The sequence below is a fragment of the Amphiura filiformis genome, chromosome 12, assembly GCF_039555335.1.
Source record: "Amphiura filiformis chromosome 12, Afil_fr2py, whole genome shotgun sequence".
Lineage (NCBI taxonomy): Eukaryota > Metazoa > Echinodermata > Ophiuroidea > Amphilepidida > Amphiuridae > Amphiura > Amphiura filiformis.
The window spans coordinates 26,079,592-26,096,373 of record NC_092639.1 but is presented as its reverse complement, the minus strand read 5'-3'; the positions used below and the strand labels follow the sequence as shown (position 1 = coordinate 26,096,373).

Sequence of the window (16,782 nt, the reverse complement as noted above, 5' to 3'; positions counted from 1 at the left end):
GATCTAACTTCCCAACTAGTGTGTCAATTTAATACAGGCAATATGTTTGGCTACATTGTATGTAACCGAATCCACACAACTAACAATTGGTCTACATGGAGCATGCCTCTATGATACAAAAGCCGCATATCACTCCAGCTCCTTCAAGTTCTTGCAACTTGTCAATGATCACCTTTTTCTAACCGCTGTTAACGTTGGGTTCGCGTTCGGTCATATGTTTTGCATAACTCAATAGCCACGTACTTTCTTATGGTGCTCAGGTTTGTACACTGCAGTACACGACCCTTGTCCGCTGGCAAGTTTATGACATCTTGTCCATTGCCGAGTGTTTTAATTACCCCAGGACAGAAGACGTGCTATAGCACCGGTTGTGGGGATTCCGCCGTGTATACGCATTTGGACAGCTAAAATCATATCTTCGACAACAAAGACGTTATAATTTTAGACAGAGAGCGCAGGTGGTGCGAAATGTGGGGTCAATTCCTCTGCCAAAAAAGAACAACCTTCACACGTCAAGGGAAGTGGCCTTTGCCACAATTTGGCCCGCAATTTGGCAGGGCCTATACATCTGGCAATAACATCTTGCCACAAGTCAATGACCAATTGGCGCCAGATCAACAGATGGCCTGCTGATGCGATACCGTAGCCGCTCAAAAACGTGAGACCATTGGTAGTAGTTTTATGAGCTCAATAATAATATTTATTTATACCTGGATGCACGAAAACATTCACAAACGTAGTCATCAAAGAAAACATTACGTTTGTTTGACTTTGTTGTGTCAAGTCGGCCAACAAGCAACCCGTTATCTTTGTTGGATGTGTTATGGCGCTATTTTCTTTCTATATTTCATCATTTAAATATATCGCTCCGCGGTTTTTCTCTCATCAATCATGCTCACCTACGACCTTGTGTAGTCGACAGCTAGTCATAGAAGGAGACAGACCGCACGCGTATTCAATCCGTAATCTATATTATGTTGTGATACTTTGTTGATTTGATGATGCGGAATTAAAGTTTATTGTGAAGTTATATTTTGTTATCCGTCTATTTCTGTTCGAGTATTCAGCGAGTCTTTCCCCGTCTAACTGTGAGATCCATTAGCCATGTATCTGGTATGAGTTCTAAAACCAAATACGTAACTGGCTAGTGGATTTCATATCAGTTTAGCTAAATAACAGATGAGATTAAATGTCTTTAAAAAGTCTTTATTCTTTGACATGGCAAAGTGATATCAAGAAGATGAGGTTTGTAAGTTGTCCTTACTTATTTGATTAAGTTATAGAAACAAGTCAAGCGGGTCATCATAGTGGTATAAATAGTGCAATGAACGGGTTGAACATACCATGCTGTTGGCGCGTGTAGTGAATAGACCTAGTCCGAACACTCCAAGCATAGGACCGCCGAGAATTCCAGTGAAAGACATCACCGTCTGAGGAGAAAATAGTATCACTTTGACGTCATTTAATGATTTATAAAACACTGAGAAGCTGCCTCCATTAGGTACAAATAGCACAAGACCGTGAATTTTGAGAGCCCTTATGCTCTCAGTTCAGAGGCATTCAAGAGACATTCCTTCCAGTTAGGGCCCTTTTCCCTTGCCCTCCCCACTCCACCCAAATTACCACACCAAAGAAAAATGCCCGCGGTTTATACAATTTTCTATGCCAAATTCCTGAGGAACATCAATATGGAAAGTATGTACGACTGACACTTACAGTAAACATGGTAAAGGGAATTCGGTAAAAACAAAATGCAACCAAATATGGGATAATATGAGTGCAATAATGACGAGGGTCATTCACAAAATTCTACCACGACCAATAATTAAGGATCGGTCTTAGATCGGTTCTGTTATGAATACTCAGAATAACTGCCAAAACAACTGATAAATTTTACAGCCAGATTACTCCATCATGAATTTTATAAACATTAAACACTCAGATTATTTGACTTGTTACCTGTACGATCTTTCCCAGTGCATCGGCAATGAAAGCCATTCCTGCTATAAAAATTCCAAATGCAACGACTGAAAAAATAGAAGGAAAACTACGCATCAAAAAACTCAGTATACCTTTTACACAACTAATAATTATACACATCCAAAATAAGCCAACATTGTCAATGGCACGATCGAGGCGCGTCGGTTTTTCTAACATTGCTCAGTGACGTTCCGTGGCCGCTCCTACCCTGGGGTGCTGGAGAAAGGGTGCAATTTTGCCGCCCCCCTTAAACATCCCGAAAAGGTTGACCCATTTTTTCCGATGGTTAGAAAAGTGAAGAGCAAAAAAAAAAGCAACCTAAATAAAGAAAGTTTTTCAAAGAATTATGACAATTTTCCGCCCTCTTTTCTTTAATAACTGTTCTGTTTTCTTTAATAACTTTTTGCCGCCCCTTCTTCTTCTGCCACCCCTTCCTTTTCGCCGCCCCCGCTTTTACCCCCAGGGGGCTGGCGCCCCCAAAGCCACCCCAAAATATGAGCATGTTGATCAATATTATATTATAATAATTGTGCTTTAAGAGCCTCCCCAAACCAACACCCACGATAATACGTTACTGAATTAAAGATACCTAAATACTAAATACAAATCCTTACCGGTGACTTTGTTAACCAAATTATATCGTTTTTCGCTTATGTTAGGCCAAATGGCCTTAACTATATCTTCCCCTGTAAGGGCAGCTAAACTATTCAGTCCTGACGACATGGTACTGTTGAAATTGAAAAAAAAATCGCATATTTGTTCAATCTAGGACACGGTTGTTTGATGTGATAATTTATTAGTTTTTCAAACAAAATATAATGTACTACCTAAATTTAGGATTAAACAGCTAAAAGCGGTATCATGCTAGTGTATACAGATGCTTTTGAGTCATTTTCAACTTTAATTTTCCCTATACAACATTATTCACTTTCAAAGCATGTTTTAAAGCTATTTCGGATATAAAATGTATCTATTTATCACAAGATTGGTGGCGCTATTTAGTTACTGCAAATTACTCTTTCAAGCTATTAATACAAATAATTCCTATTATTTTTTGATGAAATATGTTTATAGAATTTCTTTGTTGCTTGCTTCACCTATTCCATCTGTTTTAATGGCAGTATAGATTACCTAACCCTTGCAAATTACGAAATATGATTTAGGATAAATAGCGCCACCTATAGTTTGCATTTACTTAATAATGAAGCCAATTCTATATATGAAGAGCTTTGTTTCGAAACCCCTTACATCCACTTGAGCAATTTTGAGAAAACATCAAAAATTATATAAAAAAATACTGATATATGGGGGTTTGCGACAAAAGCAGTTTTTGGCGGCATGCTTGGGTAGGATGAGCATCCCGCCAAAAACTGCTTTTGTTGAAAAACCCCTTATATCAGTGATTTTTTTGATGATTTTCTGATGTGTTCTTAAATTATTGCTCAAGTGGATGTAAGGGGTTTTGAAACCAAGCTCTTCATATATACATCAAACAACCGTGAGGACAGTTTATCATATAAAATATTTTGTGATTTCTTTTATAGCAGTTTTCTGGATCGTTATGACAAGAGGAATAATTTGGTGAACTTTTTAACAGCATTTGAGCAGTTTGAATTTTGACCTATGTATGAACTTTGACCCTCCCTATCTCCAAATGCTCTATGCTGACGGAGGTCCAGTAAACATATTTTTGAAATTGGTGGTCTTGAGAAACAAAATCTAAAAATAATATGGGCACCAAAACAACGCCCAAACCCACTGACAGCCAGACTATCTGTCTTTTAACGCAGAAATCTTATTGGTGTATGGGGTGACCCACAAAACCAGAACACTGAAATTCAGATTTGATTTTTTTAACTTGCCATACTTGGATGACACACCCACAAAGGTAGTTCAGTTTGCATATACGACAATTTGATCGATTACTTTATACATAAAGTTACATTAAATATAAGCCTACCTTAGTGCAGCGCTGAAACAGGACGACACAAATAAACCAGGTAGTCCCGGTAACCCTCTGAATATGTCGATGACTAGGTACGCCATAATCTACCAATATAAAGACCCGGGATAAAGACCAACAAGGAGAAAATGGTTAAGACTTGCAAATGTTGATTGGTTTAATCAGTACCTGATTTATTCCAACAGTATACATGGTATATAACATGTTAATTGGAAACAAGAAAACTAACCCAACAATCAGTTAGGCCCGCTGCATACTTTATATTCCCACGTAACCCGGCCACGTAGATATTTATGCGCCATGTTTTCGTTATTTATTAATTATTCCCAATCCATTTATAACCATGTCTAACTACACAGAAACAAAGACAGACATACAAACAAAGAAACACTCAACAATACTTGCACCCATAGTGCAGTTCATGATGCAGTCATGTCTACAGTAGAATTCATCTCGACCTTTGCAGGACTTAACCCCATTAAAAGCTATTAAACCAAGATAATCATTGAAACAGCTCAACTGAATAAATCGGATCTTCTCTGGTTGTGCACAAGTGACTGTTTTCATGTGCGATATCGCAATAAAGCTGGTATTCATAGCTTCAGTTGGATAACCGATTATAAAGGAAACGAAAGGAAACAATGTTATGTGTGGCTTTGTTCACGAAATCAGACAATGGCGTGCTTTTTGTAAACCAGCATTCTTGAAAATGAGCAACATAATGATTTTTGACTTAACACGGTTTGGAAATAATTTCTTCATATTTTTGGTGTTATCTGTCGTTTACATGTCCTTCCTAAAACACAAAAGTACGACCCTCTCCAAACACCTAAATTAGCTAAAAATTTAGGACATGTTACAAAACTATATTGTCTAGAATTTTAGAAGAGTACTTTTAATATTGGCCGGTTATTTTTCACACAGCGACGTTAACTAGGCAATGTACTATTACCTATAACATTAACTAAAACACCAAAGTACGAATATTTCCAAACATCTAAATTAGCTAAAATTTAGGACATGTTAAAAACTATATTTTCTAGAACTTTAGAAGAGTACTTTTAATATTGGCCGGTTATTTTTCACACAGCGACGTTAACTAGTCATATCCCCATACTGTTAACGTAGGGCTATTTGTAAAGGTCACGCGTCAATGGGAAAGAGCACTGTGTATTGTGTATAGGAAAACGGACAGTAACTGCAGTATGTATGTCCACGGCAAATTCACCGTGACCTTTCCAGCCATAAACCCGCTTAGTGAAGATTAACCCGAGATGTGCAGTACTAAACCATTATAGTAATCGATTGTCCACTGCAAATTTTTTACCACGTGATAATATTAATCCAATGAGCGATCGAATTTTCCGCTACCGTCGACTAATCCAATCGATAATGACGCTATTGACATGTACGGGCGGAGCTCCACTGACTGAGTTTTGGGGTATTTTTCACTGGTTTGCTGTCATTTACTCATCAAGGCGGTCCCCCATTATTATAAGCTAATGATTTAAAGATTGACATGTAGAAAATAAACCATACTTGATTGACAGAAAGTACTAAATTTGTAATTATTACGGTTTCGTGACACCCCTCTTGCAAATGCGACCAAGCCAGGGCGGCCCGGTGAAGCAAAATGTGCATTGGAATAACACGGGAGTTTGGATATAGATGGTGTATTTCTTTCTCATACAATGTATGGTCCCCGTTATTAAAGCTTGTACCGGGTTGAAAATTCAGATATTTTGAAAAGAATAAATAATTGAAACATAGAGCAAGTACTAAAATCATAGCTTTTATAGCTTTTTCATATATGACGCTAACTAGTTCATCTCCTATATCTACAACACAGCGCTACCAGTAGGGGTCAATTTTGCCTATTGTGAGTGCCCCTGTGTTGTGTGCATACATGTAGTTAACAATAACTGCATGATGGAATATAATTTTACCCCTTACTGCAACCCATCCATGATTATATTATCATTTTGTTTACCTCATCGTCCCGTGAAATTCTGCCCGCTGATTTAGGATCACATTTATGATAATAGGCGTAGATAACTACAGCAGCTAGGCATGGCAATGTCGTCACCAACACAAGACCGATGCCATAGAGATACAAAGCCCTATAACAGGTATGGAAGATAATAGCTTCAATATTATTGATACAAATAAAGCTGACACACAAGACGAAGGGTATGGGTTCTTATTTGTAATTAGTAGTTTCTTCCAGAAATGAAATTCTTCCAACCAGACGATGCTTTATTATGTCCTTAATTCTCGCTATTCATAATACCATGCGCCGCCAGCGGTTGCTTTTGTCCAATTTTTGACCTCCAGGGTCGACATAGCCGTTCTAGCCACCATTTGATTTTCAAGCGAGTGTGATAACAATTAGCCTTTTCGAGATATGGCGTACACAATAGGAGGGTAAACCCGGTAAATTCAAACGATTTTAACCATTTCGTGCAGCGCCATCCTTTTGTGTCCGCCATATCTCGAAAAGGCTAATGATGTTGAAAACAGCTCCATGAATGATTTCGTGTAATCAATATATAGATGTACTATAATAATTGTAAATTGCTATTTTAATGTGCTTTTATGTGTAACATCCTTATATTGCCATTTAAACACACAATCGGTAATGTTCCTGTTGTATTCGTATTAGGCAGGTTTGTCGACTTTCCCCATGATGCACTGCGTATTTTGCAGGCCTTGCCGTCTAGATTTTCAAGGCGAGTGGTTAATCACTCGCTAGCATGATGCTAGGCGAGTGGTCGAATCCCTCTCCAGTATGAATGAAGCTAGGCGAGCGTTGTCATCTTTCCTCTCGGTATTGTATCCAGTGGCTGCGGAAGCTGTAAGGGGGCGAGCATATTTTGTTCGAAGCGCGCAAAAGTTTGCTATTCTTTCTAATTTTGGCCCAAAACACTCTGTATTTCCGGCTAAAGGAAAATGTAGAAGTCAATATTGTTTTATTTTTTCTTCATAGAATTTTTTTCGAAGTTTGCAATATTTCCCTATTTTGGTCCAAGTCACTGTGTTTTTTCCGGCTAAAAAGGAAAATGTAGAGGTCAGCTATTGCTTTATTTTTTCTTCTTAGATTTCTTTCGAAGCGCGCAAAAGGTCACTGTGTTTTCCGACTAACAAGGAAGATGCAAAGGTCAATTATTGCTTCTTTTTTTTTCTCATTTTTTTAGGGGGGTGTCGCCTATGATTGTATCCAATCCAGTTTTCTACATTTCAGCGTTTGAAATGTTTTGATTAGTACTTGCCATATGATCAAAATATTATTTGATCAACTTCAATATTTTCGCTTTATTAAAAGGGCATTTCGTGATCCACAGCCTCATACCACTGGAAACCTCTGGCTACATAATGTTTACGTACCAAAAATTTCGATTAAATCGTTTAGCAAAAATATCGTCAAATTTGAATTTTACGATAAATCGAGTAGTACTAAGACTTGGGATGATTCGTAGCGAGCGATATTTAGTGTCTAAGGCGAGTGTAAAATCGCTCACTAGAAATCGAGTTTGGGCGAGCGGTGGCGAGCGAGAGCGAGGCCCTCAAACGGCAAGGCCTGATTTTGGCTTCTCCCCAGCAACCGCTGAAGGCGCATTGTATTGTGAATCGACCAAATTCCTCAGTGTAATATGTCGCTAAAGTTTGACTTCCTTAAATTAAAAAATTAGACGATCCAAACCTTTAATTATAACTGCTAGCTCCTCATTAATTAAAGTTTCCAATTCCAGTATTTGCTTTCCAACAATCACATCGCGTAATTCTTCATTAACATATTTGGGTAACGCTCCTTGATTGAACGTCGTCGCGACTGTATGACAAACCAACATTGAATATTCAACGACGTCGAAAAATGTTTATCATCCTCATTAATATACATTATCGCATGAATATGCTGATTAGCCACGCCCATATCATTAATATGCAAACTAGAAGTGACCTTTGACTGCAAAATATTTATGACCTCATGAATATTAATTTATCTAACGAGATTAGAGACAATAGTACTACTCAAAGAGGATTATCCTCACAATGTACCATGCGTTTACAAACAACCGACAACTGGTTCCTATAGACCACTTGGCATGTGACGTCATTGCCCGGCAGTATGCGCGCGCATTATGGCAATTTCCATTGTTCGTTGCCCTGCAGTGTGCGTACGCATCGTAGTCTACTAAGGGCACGTGCATTTTAAATCGCCCGCCACATTTCATATAGTACAGGAAAGCCATTGAACAGTGTAGCGGCTCATTCGAGCATATCGATAGACGAGTCCCTCGCCTTTGTTGATAAACAGTGATGTCAAGTGGTCTATAATGCATGTAAGTTCATACAACAACTCTTCCTATACCTTTGTACAGGAGCCAACCGTTGTTAAACCGTGATGAACCCACTTTTACTGTAGCGTATACGCGAAAGCGAGCGAGAATACGCGTTACGCGGGTGCGCGTAAAATTCGTCATGCCTGGAACCTTTGTGCGTATGCCAGCTTACAAGTTGAATTCAGTATTTTTCATGTAGCGGCTAAACATTGCCGTTTTATTCTATAGTTTTATTGCTGATATCAAAAGAGAAATCATCGAAGTTTTTGTAAGGCTGAGTGGCAATGATTAACTGACATTCCTCGTAAAATAATCGTGAATTATACGATATTTAGCTTCTTTTCCTTGTTGAAAGGGATTCAATCATGTTTCACCGTTGTTCATCACCGTTTAACAACTCGCGTCCGGCGCGTCTGCGTGGTTTACTTCGCTCGGGCAGCTAAAAGTAAACCACGCAGACGACGCGGCCGCATCGTTGTTAAACGGTGATGAACAACGGTGAAACATGATTGAATCCCTAAATCAAAAACAGTTGCACAGATATTGAATTTCTAGAAATCAGAAAATATATATATCAATATATAATACCCATGTTACCAATAATTTTAGGGATATAGGAAATGCAATTGGGATGCATCGTCTGCTACGTTTTACAATAAAGCACGCCACCGGTGAGTTGCGCTTTATCGCGTGAGTATACATAGTTTTCACTAACTATGGTGTATGACAGGATAGGAGTGGCGCACTAAATTCTAAGATTACGCCGCATCGTTAGGCTACTTGACAATGACTTACCATTTTGCTGTGTTGAGTGATTTACATGCTAGATATCGCTGTACTTGGTACTGGTTTATCGCATCTATGAATAACCAGATGAAAGTGCCACCGAAAGATATACCCCAAAAGGTATGTCGTACCCGTGGATCGGGGCTAAAACTATAAAATATTACACATGTTACGAGAAAAACACATAATTATTAACCTTAAAATGGCAAGTTGAATTTGACTAGAATTTTAGTAAAATATGATCTCATTATATTTCCAGTCAAATTTGACCGCAAATCATGTCAAATTTAACCCAAATAGTGTCAAATGTAATCCAAATAGTGTCAAATTTAAGCCAAATAGTGTCAAATTTAACCCAAATAGTGTCAAATTTAGCCCAAATAGTGTCAAATTTAACCCAAATAGAGTCAAATTTAACCCGAGTAGAGTCAAATTTAACCCAAATAGAGTCAAATTTAACCCAAATAGAGTCAAATTTAACCCAAATAGTGTCAAAATTAACTCAAATAGTGTCAAATTTGACATGACTTGGACATGAATTATGGTTGAAATTACTAGAAATTTAGTAAGATATTATTTTACTAGACATATGAAACATAATATACAGTTTTGTTCAATATAACAAGGATTTTGTGTGACAAATAATTTCCCAAGCAATACAATCTTAAATAATGTTACGAAGAGTTTTTTTAGAGACTATAGTGGAAGAAGAGCTCAACGATCATACATTTTGAGATATAGGACATCAAACATTTATACATTCCATAACTCCAGAACATGTCATAGTTTGAAGTTCATATTTGGTATGAGTTGTTATGTTTATGAGATAATAACTTGTAGCAACTTACAGGGTCATATAAATGATCGATTTCTTGTAATCAATAATCGCCATTATGGATTTGAGTCCTTCTTCCACTATAATCATGGTCAAATTCATATAATTGCAATTATTTTAAAAATACAAGTTCAAATAATATATTAAGTATATATATTTGTAATGTGCAAGGTAAGACGAACAATTTGATATATCACTCATGAAAATCCAACGTTTTTAAAATTTGACCCCACTTGACCTTTGAGCGACCTTTCGTCATTATCTCCATAACTATACGTCTGGCATATAGCAAAGTGTATATATTCGGCATCCTTACAACGTAACAAGTAATTTGATATACATGGTTAATCATTTTGATCATTTTGAATTTTTGACCCCTACTACGTGACCCCTGCAGGGAAGGGGTCAAATGCCTAAAAAATTTAGCCAAAATATAAATCGTCCCTAAGTGACTTCCTAAAACCACCAATAACTCATTTTCGACAAAATGGTCGTTGAGTCCTTCTTCCACTAGGGTCTTCAGTTCCTCATTAAACGATTCTACTATTAAACATGTTAAATGACTTCAAATGGTAAAAACATCATTCCTTGGTTAAAACGAGGCTCCCCGTGCCTATCTTAGTTGTATTTAAGAACTTGTTTCATTTGAGGTTTCAGCCACAATTTTTTACAAAATATCCTTCTGAAACTTATCTTATCAAATCCCAATTGATGTAAGCAACCTAGCATCTATAGACGAATCCAATTTCACGCATTCCTACACCTCAATGGCAGCCGACCCGATACAGACAACAGTACACATTGACCAATATGTACTACATACAAATAGTAACCATTGGCCAATGTGCAAAATTATATGTTCCATATACTGCCGTGTATGCAGTACCCATTTCCCAATGTTACCAACATAATATTATGCGGCAGTTTATGAGATAGCGCCCTCTGTTGTTATTAATCGTATTCAATGCGTATTTACAACGTTGTGAATAAATATTTGACACCATAGAATATAAAAACTAGTAATTTGATAACTTATATATATGTATATATATATATATATGGCACACATTGTTTAGCAACTGCCGAATATTGATTCATCACTTTGTTAACTTTATAATGTTACGCATGAATTCTCTTGATTTAACAAAGAGACGAATCGATATTTGCCGGTACACTTTGCCAAACTCATAACGATACTATATTTCAAAGTATACATACTTCCAAAATTCTATTCTTCCTCCGTCTTGGTTTATCCGCCAGATATTAGTGAATCCACCATGGTCAATGGATCCTTTGATGAGAATGGCAATAAAACCAATCAACGCTACGGACATTTGAAACACATCTGTCCATACGACAGCTTTTAAACCTCCCTGAAGTAAATGAGTAAAGTGAAAACTTACGTAAGGCTGCGTCCACATAGAAGTATACTATTCGGTTATACGGTGCACGTTTTGTAGGTTCACGCGTATAGCTTAAATCGAGCAAGGCAAAAGCATAGTACCGGGTCACATAAGGCTACGATCGCATAGAAGTATACTATTCGGGTATACGATGCACGTTTTGCAGATGGACGCGTATAGCTTAAATCGAGCAAGGTAATTTCATAGTACCGGGTCACATAAGAGCTATTCGAAAAGGCCGTATACCTGCGTTTAGTATAGTATAGTGGGAATCGCGCGTGTTCGATTTTAGTGCAGCGTATACCGTCCAAATTTTAAAAACCTAAACCATATGTGGGTAAATTCATTTTTTAATAGATGCACTATCTAATTCTGCACATTATGACACCTCATTGAATGCAATGTGACCTCAAGAAGTAAAGTTACAAGCATTTGATAAGACGAAGAAAATGGGTAAACTGACATACTCGCTGTTCGCTATACGAAATACGCTCATTCGATCAGGCGGAGTTCACATAGTATACTCCTATATGAACTCAGCCTGATCGAATGAGCGTATTTCGTATAGCGAATACCGTATACCGTATACTTCTATGTGAACTCAGCCTTATGTGACAGATACGTCTATAAAATTCCACCGACTGAACCCGATATAACGGACAAAAGCTGATTGTCGTTAATCCAAATGTTGATTACTAGCTTCTATTTGCCATATTTACTATTCTTTATAGGCCTTATATTCAAGTTTATTTCCAATTCATTACACGGTTGTTTAATGGCTTGTAAAACTAAGTCATTTTAAAGAAAAATTGAACATTGATGGCGCTATTTATCTAAAATCTTGTTTGCATCTTTACACGGGGTAAACACTTGTAAAATGGTATTAGAACATCAGCAAACAGACTAACAAATGACAAGGGAATTTTCCAAAAACTTGAAATGTAAGGTATAACTCATATTATTTGGCAAATTTAAATTTGAAATATATGTAAATAGCGCCCTCAATTTGCAAACAAAATGTACAGTTATTAGAATTAAATTACCACAAAAAAGCAGAAAAAGATTAATAATTTGATATAGAAAAGAAAATCTATGTTAAAAATGGCTACAAACTATATGTGTATAGAGTTTATTAGTGTGATAGCTGTTGGTATTATTCAGGTCTATAGAATTGAATAATGTTTTGTTTTTCAAATCAACATTGCTACCAAATCAAAATAAGGAAATTCTTACAATTGTTGTATAAAATGTGCATATAACCACCACGAGTAAAACGCATCCTTCGAATGACATTCCGGTCACTGAAAAGATAAAATCAAGTCATATATTTGTTAAGTTAAGTTAAATTGTTTGACACATTTACTAGCTTATATAAGTAATGGTTAAAGATATTATAATTTGCTATATTGCCTATTATTTGCGCCAATCGATCAGAGGATCCATATCATGACTTTGATTTCCCTTACTGTCGAATAACAAGTTATAATGAAAGACAAAGATAAAACGAATTTATTGCGTCTGGCGTCAGCTGTCAATCAAACTCGAGCACGGTTTGTTTACAAGTATCGTGATGATGACTTGCTGGACGCGGCGGTATAACCGGGCGCCGTATTGTTAATTTTGCATCTTCAAACATGCAAACCATCTCAAAAAATAGGTCTTTATAGCGCGAAACTTTCTTTCGTGAAAGCACCATGTCAACAATGCCTAGAAAAGCTGCTTTTTGCCTTGTAAAAGTACGTAATTTTTCAACCATTTGCTGCTATTCCTTTTCTCCGATCAGCACCAGATAGATCGGTCTTCTTGTTTTTAGGGAGCCGTGGCTAGGGAGCCATTTTTACACTTTTAAAGGTAAATTTTAAAGAAACGGGAAGGTCCATGTGTCATGAAAACACAATTCCTGGATTAACAGACCCCAAATACATATATATATATATATATATAGACACCAAAATTAAATTAAAAAAACTTTAAAATAAGAAATTAACATCATTTCATTACAAATATATATTTTTGAGACCCCCCCCCTTCCTGAAAATGGTATTTTGGCTAGCACCAGCTCATTTCTTAGCGGATTTTCATTAAAAAGGTGTCAAAAAGCTCAGGAAAACAATCCTCATCAAGTAAGATGTTACTTAGCTGCAAGATGAAAGCCATTGTAATTTTTAAAATTTCCATGTGTTACTAAAAGGGCTCCCAACTCATGGCGCAAGACCTTTTGCAAAAAATAAAAATACATGTAAATAAAGATGCTTGCTAGTATGATTTGGGCATTACGCGATTCGCCGAGCGGAAGTAGCGGCCAAGGCAAAACGGCTTTGTGCTTTAAAAAAAGATCGGTAATATTGCCCTCTGTAGTTAGACCCTCCCTCGGGTCCGTGGAGAACGACTGGTAATGTAGATTACATAGCATTAAAAATCAACCCAATACACGGACCCTCCCAGTCTGTAGGCAATTTGACTTCCAGCTCCCACAAACTGCTGGAAGTTCACTTTTACGGATTTGGAGTCACGCAATCTTTCTATATACCACGTCCATGTTTTCACTACATTAACGTTTGTGTAAGCGACTAAACAACGATATTGTATCCGACCAATCAACGCAGCTTGGCAGCGCGGGGATATTTGAAAAGGCTTCCCTAGCTAAATAATGTGCAAACATTTGCAAACCGCACGCGATAATGTACGCAATGGACAATAGGCCTAAGTCCGAGTCGAGTGGTTGCCTTTTATTATTGCGCGTAACATGGGTCTATTAGACCCGTGCCACTTGAGCTCAATACCTCTCAGTTGTTGACAAGTGTCCCATCCGATCTTGCGTCACATCCCGCGGCATAGCTTTGTGCTACCATATTTGAATTGAAACTGGGGCGGGGCTTTCGTAATTGACATCGGAATCACCGTGCTTCGTTGAACGAATATTTGGAAGTGAGATCTCTAACAGATTGGACCAGTCTCGGAATCAGCGCTCAATGGACTTTCGCGTTCACTTATAATACGAGTATATTTCTATATTGCTGCATGGTTGACTGTGGTGGGTGTAATTAGTGGCGTCGATTTGTGGATGAAGAGGAATGGGTTTTTGGCATTGAAGAAAAAATTTTTTCATAGGGCATTACGTAATTATTTATTGTTACATTATCCAGAGATGGAACCGAACCGCGTTCACTTATAATACGAGTATATTTCTATATTGCTGCATGGTTGACTGTGGTGGGTGTAATTAGTGGCGTCGATTTGTGGGTGAAGAGGGATGGGGTTTTGGCATTGAAGAAAATTTTTTTTCATAGGGCATTACGTAATTATTTATTGTTACATTATCCAGAGATGGAACCGAACCGAGACTGGGGGCCAGTCTATCTGTAGTCAGAATAATTGAAAGGAATGCGAACGGTATCTAGTTTTTGTTATTCGTCTGCAGTATGTACTATCTAACTGTCGATCAACGATTGTTATGGTTCAAATAATATTTGTATAGATGAGTTGAATTCTGACGTCAATGCCTGGCAGTATGCGCACGCATCATCACAATTTCCATTGTTTTTTGCCTGGCAGCATGCGCGCGTATCATATTTTGTTCAGGGCTCGTGTTTTTAAAACTCCCGCCACATCACAATAAGGCTATTTAACAGTGTAGTGGTTGCATGGGGTTCACTCAAGCATATCGATATACCAGTCCCTTGCCTATGATGATAAACATTGAGGTCAACTCATAGACATTCCTACATTCATCAATGCACTATTTCAGAGGGTTACGTGACCTCCCTGTATAATTAAAGGAAAGGGTATGAGGGGTTATTTACTTACTATAAATAATGAATTGGTCGAACTTTTTGAACTTACCCGTGGAGAGTGCAAGACATGGAGCATAGACTACGGTACCCAAATACAAACACTGTTAAATCAATAGATTAAAAAAATTATTGCCTAGATTTTCGATCAAAGAACTTTAAAAAATTACATTTTTAATAAGAAAGTGACAAAGTACAGCGGTGGAGGATACGCTCATACTGGTAACAATAACTTGGAAAATTAATTTCACCTCTAACCTATACCATGAATAGTAGGGTGTGCAGAATGGCCGTTGGCTGGCACGAATGCATGGTAAATGGTATCGGTTTTGGCCGATAAAACCCACTCTCTCTTCTTTTGAATTGCAAAGCAGACTTAATGGAAAACAAAAATCTCGTTGTCAGTTCCGATCAGGGAGTCACCAACTGTTGGAAAATCCTACACTGACTATATATCATGGGAAAACGATACAGAGGTTAAATACGAAATTTACCGGATAATTAAAACTATACGCGGTTTCTTACTTTGTGTATGTAGAATATAACAGTCCCACATAGCCTTGCTACTCTATTGAATCGTAGTTCCAGGTACTAGAAAGAATAAAAACAATCAAAAACACAAAGACAAGTTACTGAGCTCAAAAAGAAACTTATAATTTTTTTAAACCTGTGAATCACAGGGTCATATCTTAAAATTCTGTCCATCAAAATGAACCAAAATTGCACACAGGGTTACTTCAATATTCCACTCGAAACACATGTCAGTAACCAAGCAGATTTCCAACTGACACAACATCATCATGCACTACACGGAATTCACCTTCCTGGACCACTTTCACAGCCCAATATTTGGCACCCAGCACAAGAAAAGTGTAAGAATGCTTACAAGAGTCTTGATGATAAAAGGGTGCTGTGTTTTGCTTTTCACGCACTTTCTTCAAGAAACAGGTCTTGTTCTTTACTATTCCACATACTCTTTGGGAATAAGCCCAATCGGCATTGGAAGTTTGCAATGCATTGTAGGACAGTTTTTGCAGTTTTGGGACACTTTGTCCTTTGACCTTTCAGAAAATTCAGAAATATTGGGTTTTTGTACGTACAAAATATAATCTAAAATGTTGTACAATATTTAAAACAAATATGAAAAATATTAGTATTTTATAAATTAATTATTTGGTATTTTTAATGATCAAAATTATGACAATAATAAGAAAATTAATAATAATTACGTCAATTTTCCCGATATGTCAGAGGTCAAAGTGTCCCAAAACTGGTCTCAAAAACCGGAAGTTAGAATGGCGATTGGGCTTATTATCACATGTGCAAAGATCTTATAATCATTCTCACAGATTTCTTGTGCTGGGTGTCAATTATTCGGCTGTGAATGTGGTCCAGGAAGATATTCCCTGTCAGTGCATTTTGCTGTTGTGTCAGTTGGATAACTGCTTGGTTACTGACATGTGTTTAGAATAGATTATTGAAGTAAACCTGTGCCTAATTTTTGGTTCATTTTGATGGACAGAATTTTAAGTCCTTGTCTTCAGGTCCTTGTGAAAAATTACAAGTTTCTTTTTGAGCTCAGTTTATATAGTTTATCATGGTTATAAAACAGAATTATAATGCAAATTTGATATGCATAAATTATACAACACTCTCTTTGTTGGAAATAGAACATGAGCAATTC

General features: G+C 37.2%; 1 protein-coding gene across 1 annotated transcript in view; it reads right to left on the bottom strand.

The window, feature by feature from the left end:
• The window catches only part of LOC140165988 (sodium-coupled monocarboxylate transporter 1-like), a 35,063-nt gene that overhangs the window by 9,054 nt on the left and 9,227 nt on the right, over positions 1-16,782 (bottom strand). The window contains exons 3-12 of the mRNA XM_072189348.1: positions 15,624-15,689; positions 15,151-15,202; positions 12,541-12,608; positions 11,123-11,277; positions 9,079-9,219; positions 5,934-6,063; positions 3,941-4,029; positions 2,595-2,707; positions 1,960-2,027; positions 1,344-1,430 (exon numbers count right to left, since the gene is read on the bottom strand). Of these exons, the coding sequence (XP_072045449.1) occupies positions 1,344-1,430; positions 1,960-2,027; positions 2,595-2,707; positions 3,941-4,029; positions 5,934-6,063; positions 9,079-9,219; positions 11,123-11,277; positions 12,541-12,608; positions 15,151-15,202; positions 15,624-15,689 (969 nt within the window). The remainder of the gene's footprint in view (positions 1-1,343; positions 1,431-1,959; positions 2,028-2,594; positions 2,708-3,940; positions 4,030-5,933; positions 6,064-9,078; positions 9,220-11,122; positions 11,278-12,540; positions 12,609-15,150; positions 15,203-15,623; positions 15,690-16,782) is intronic.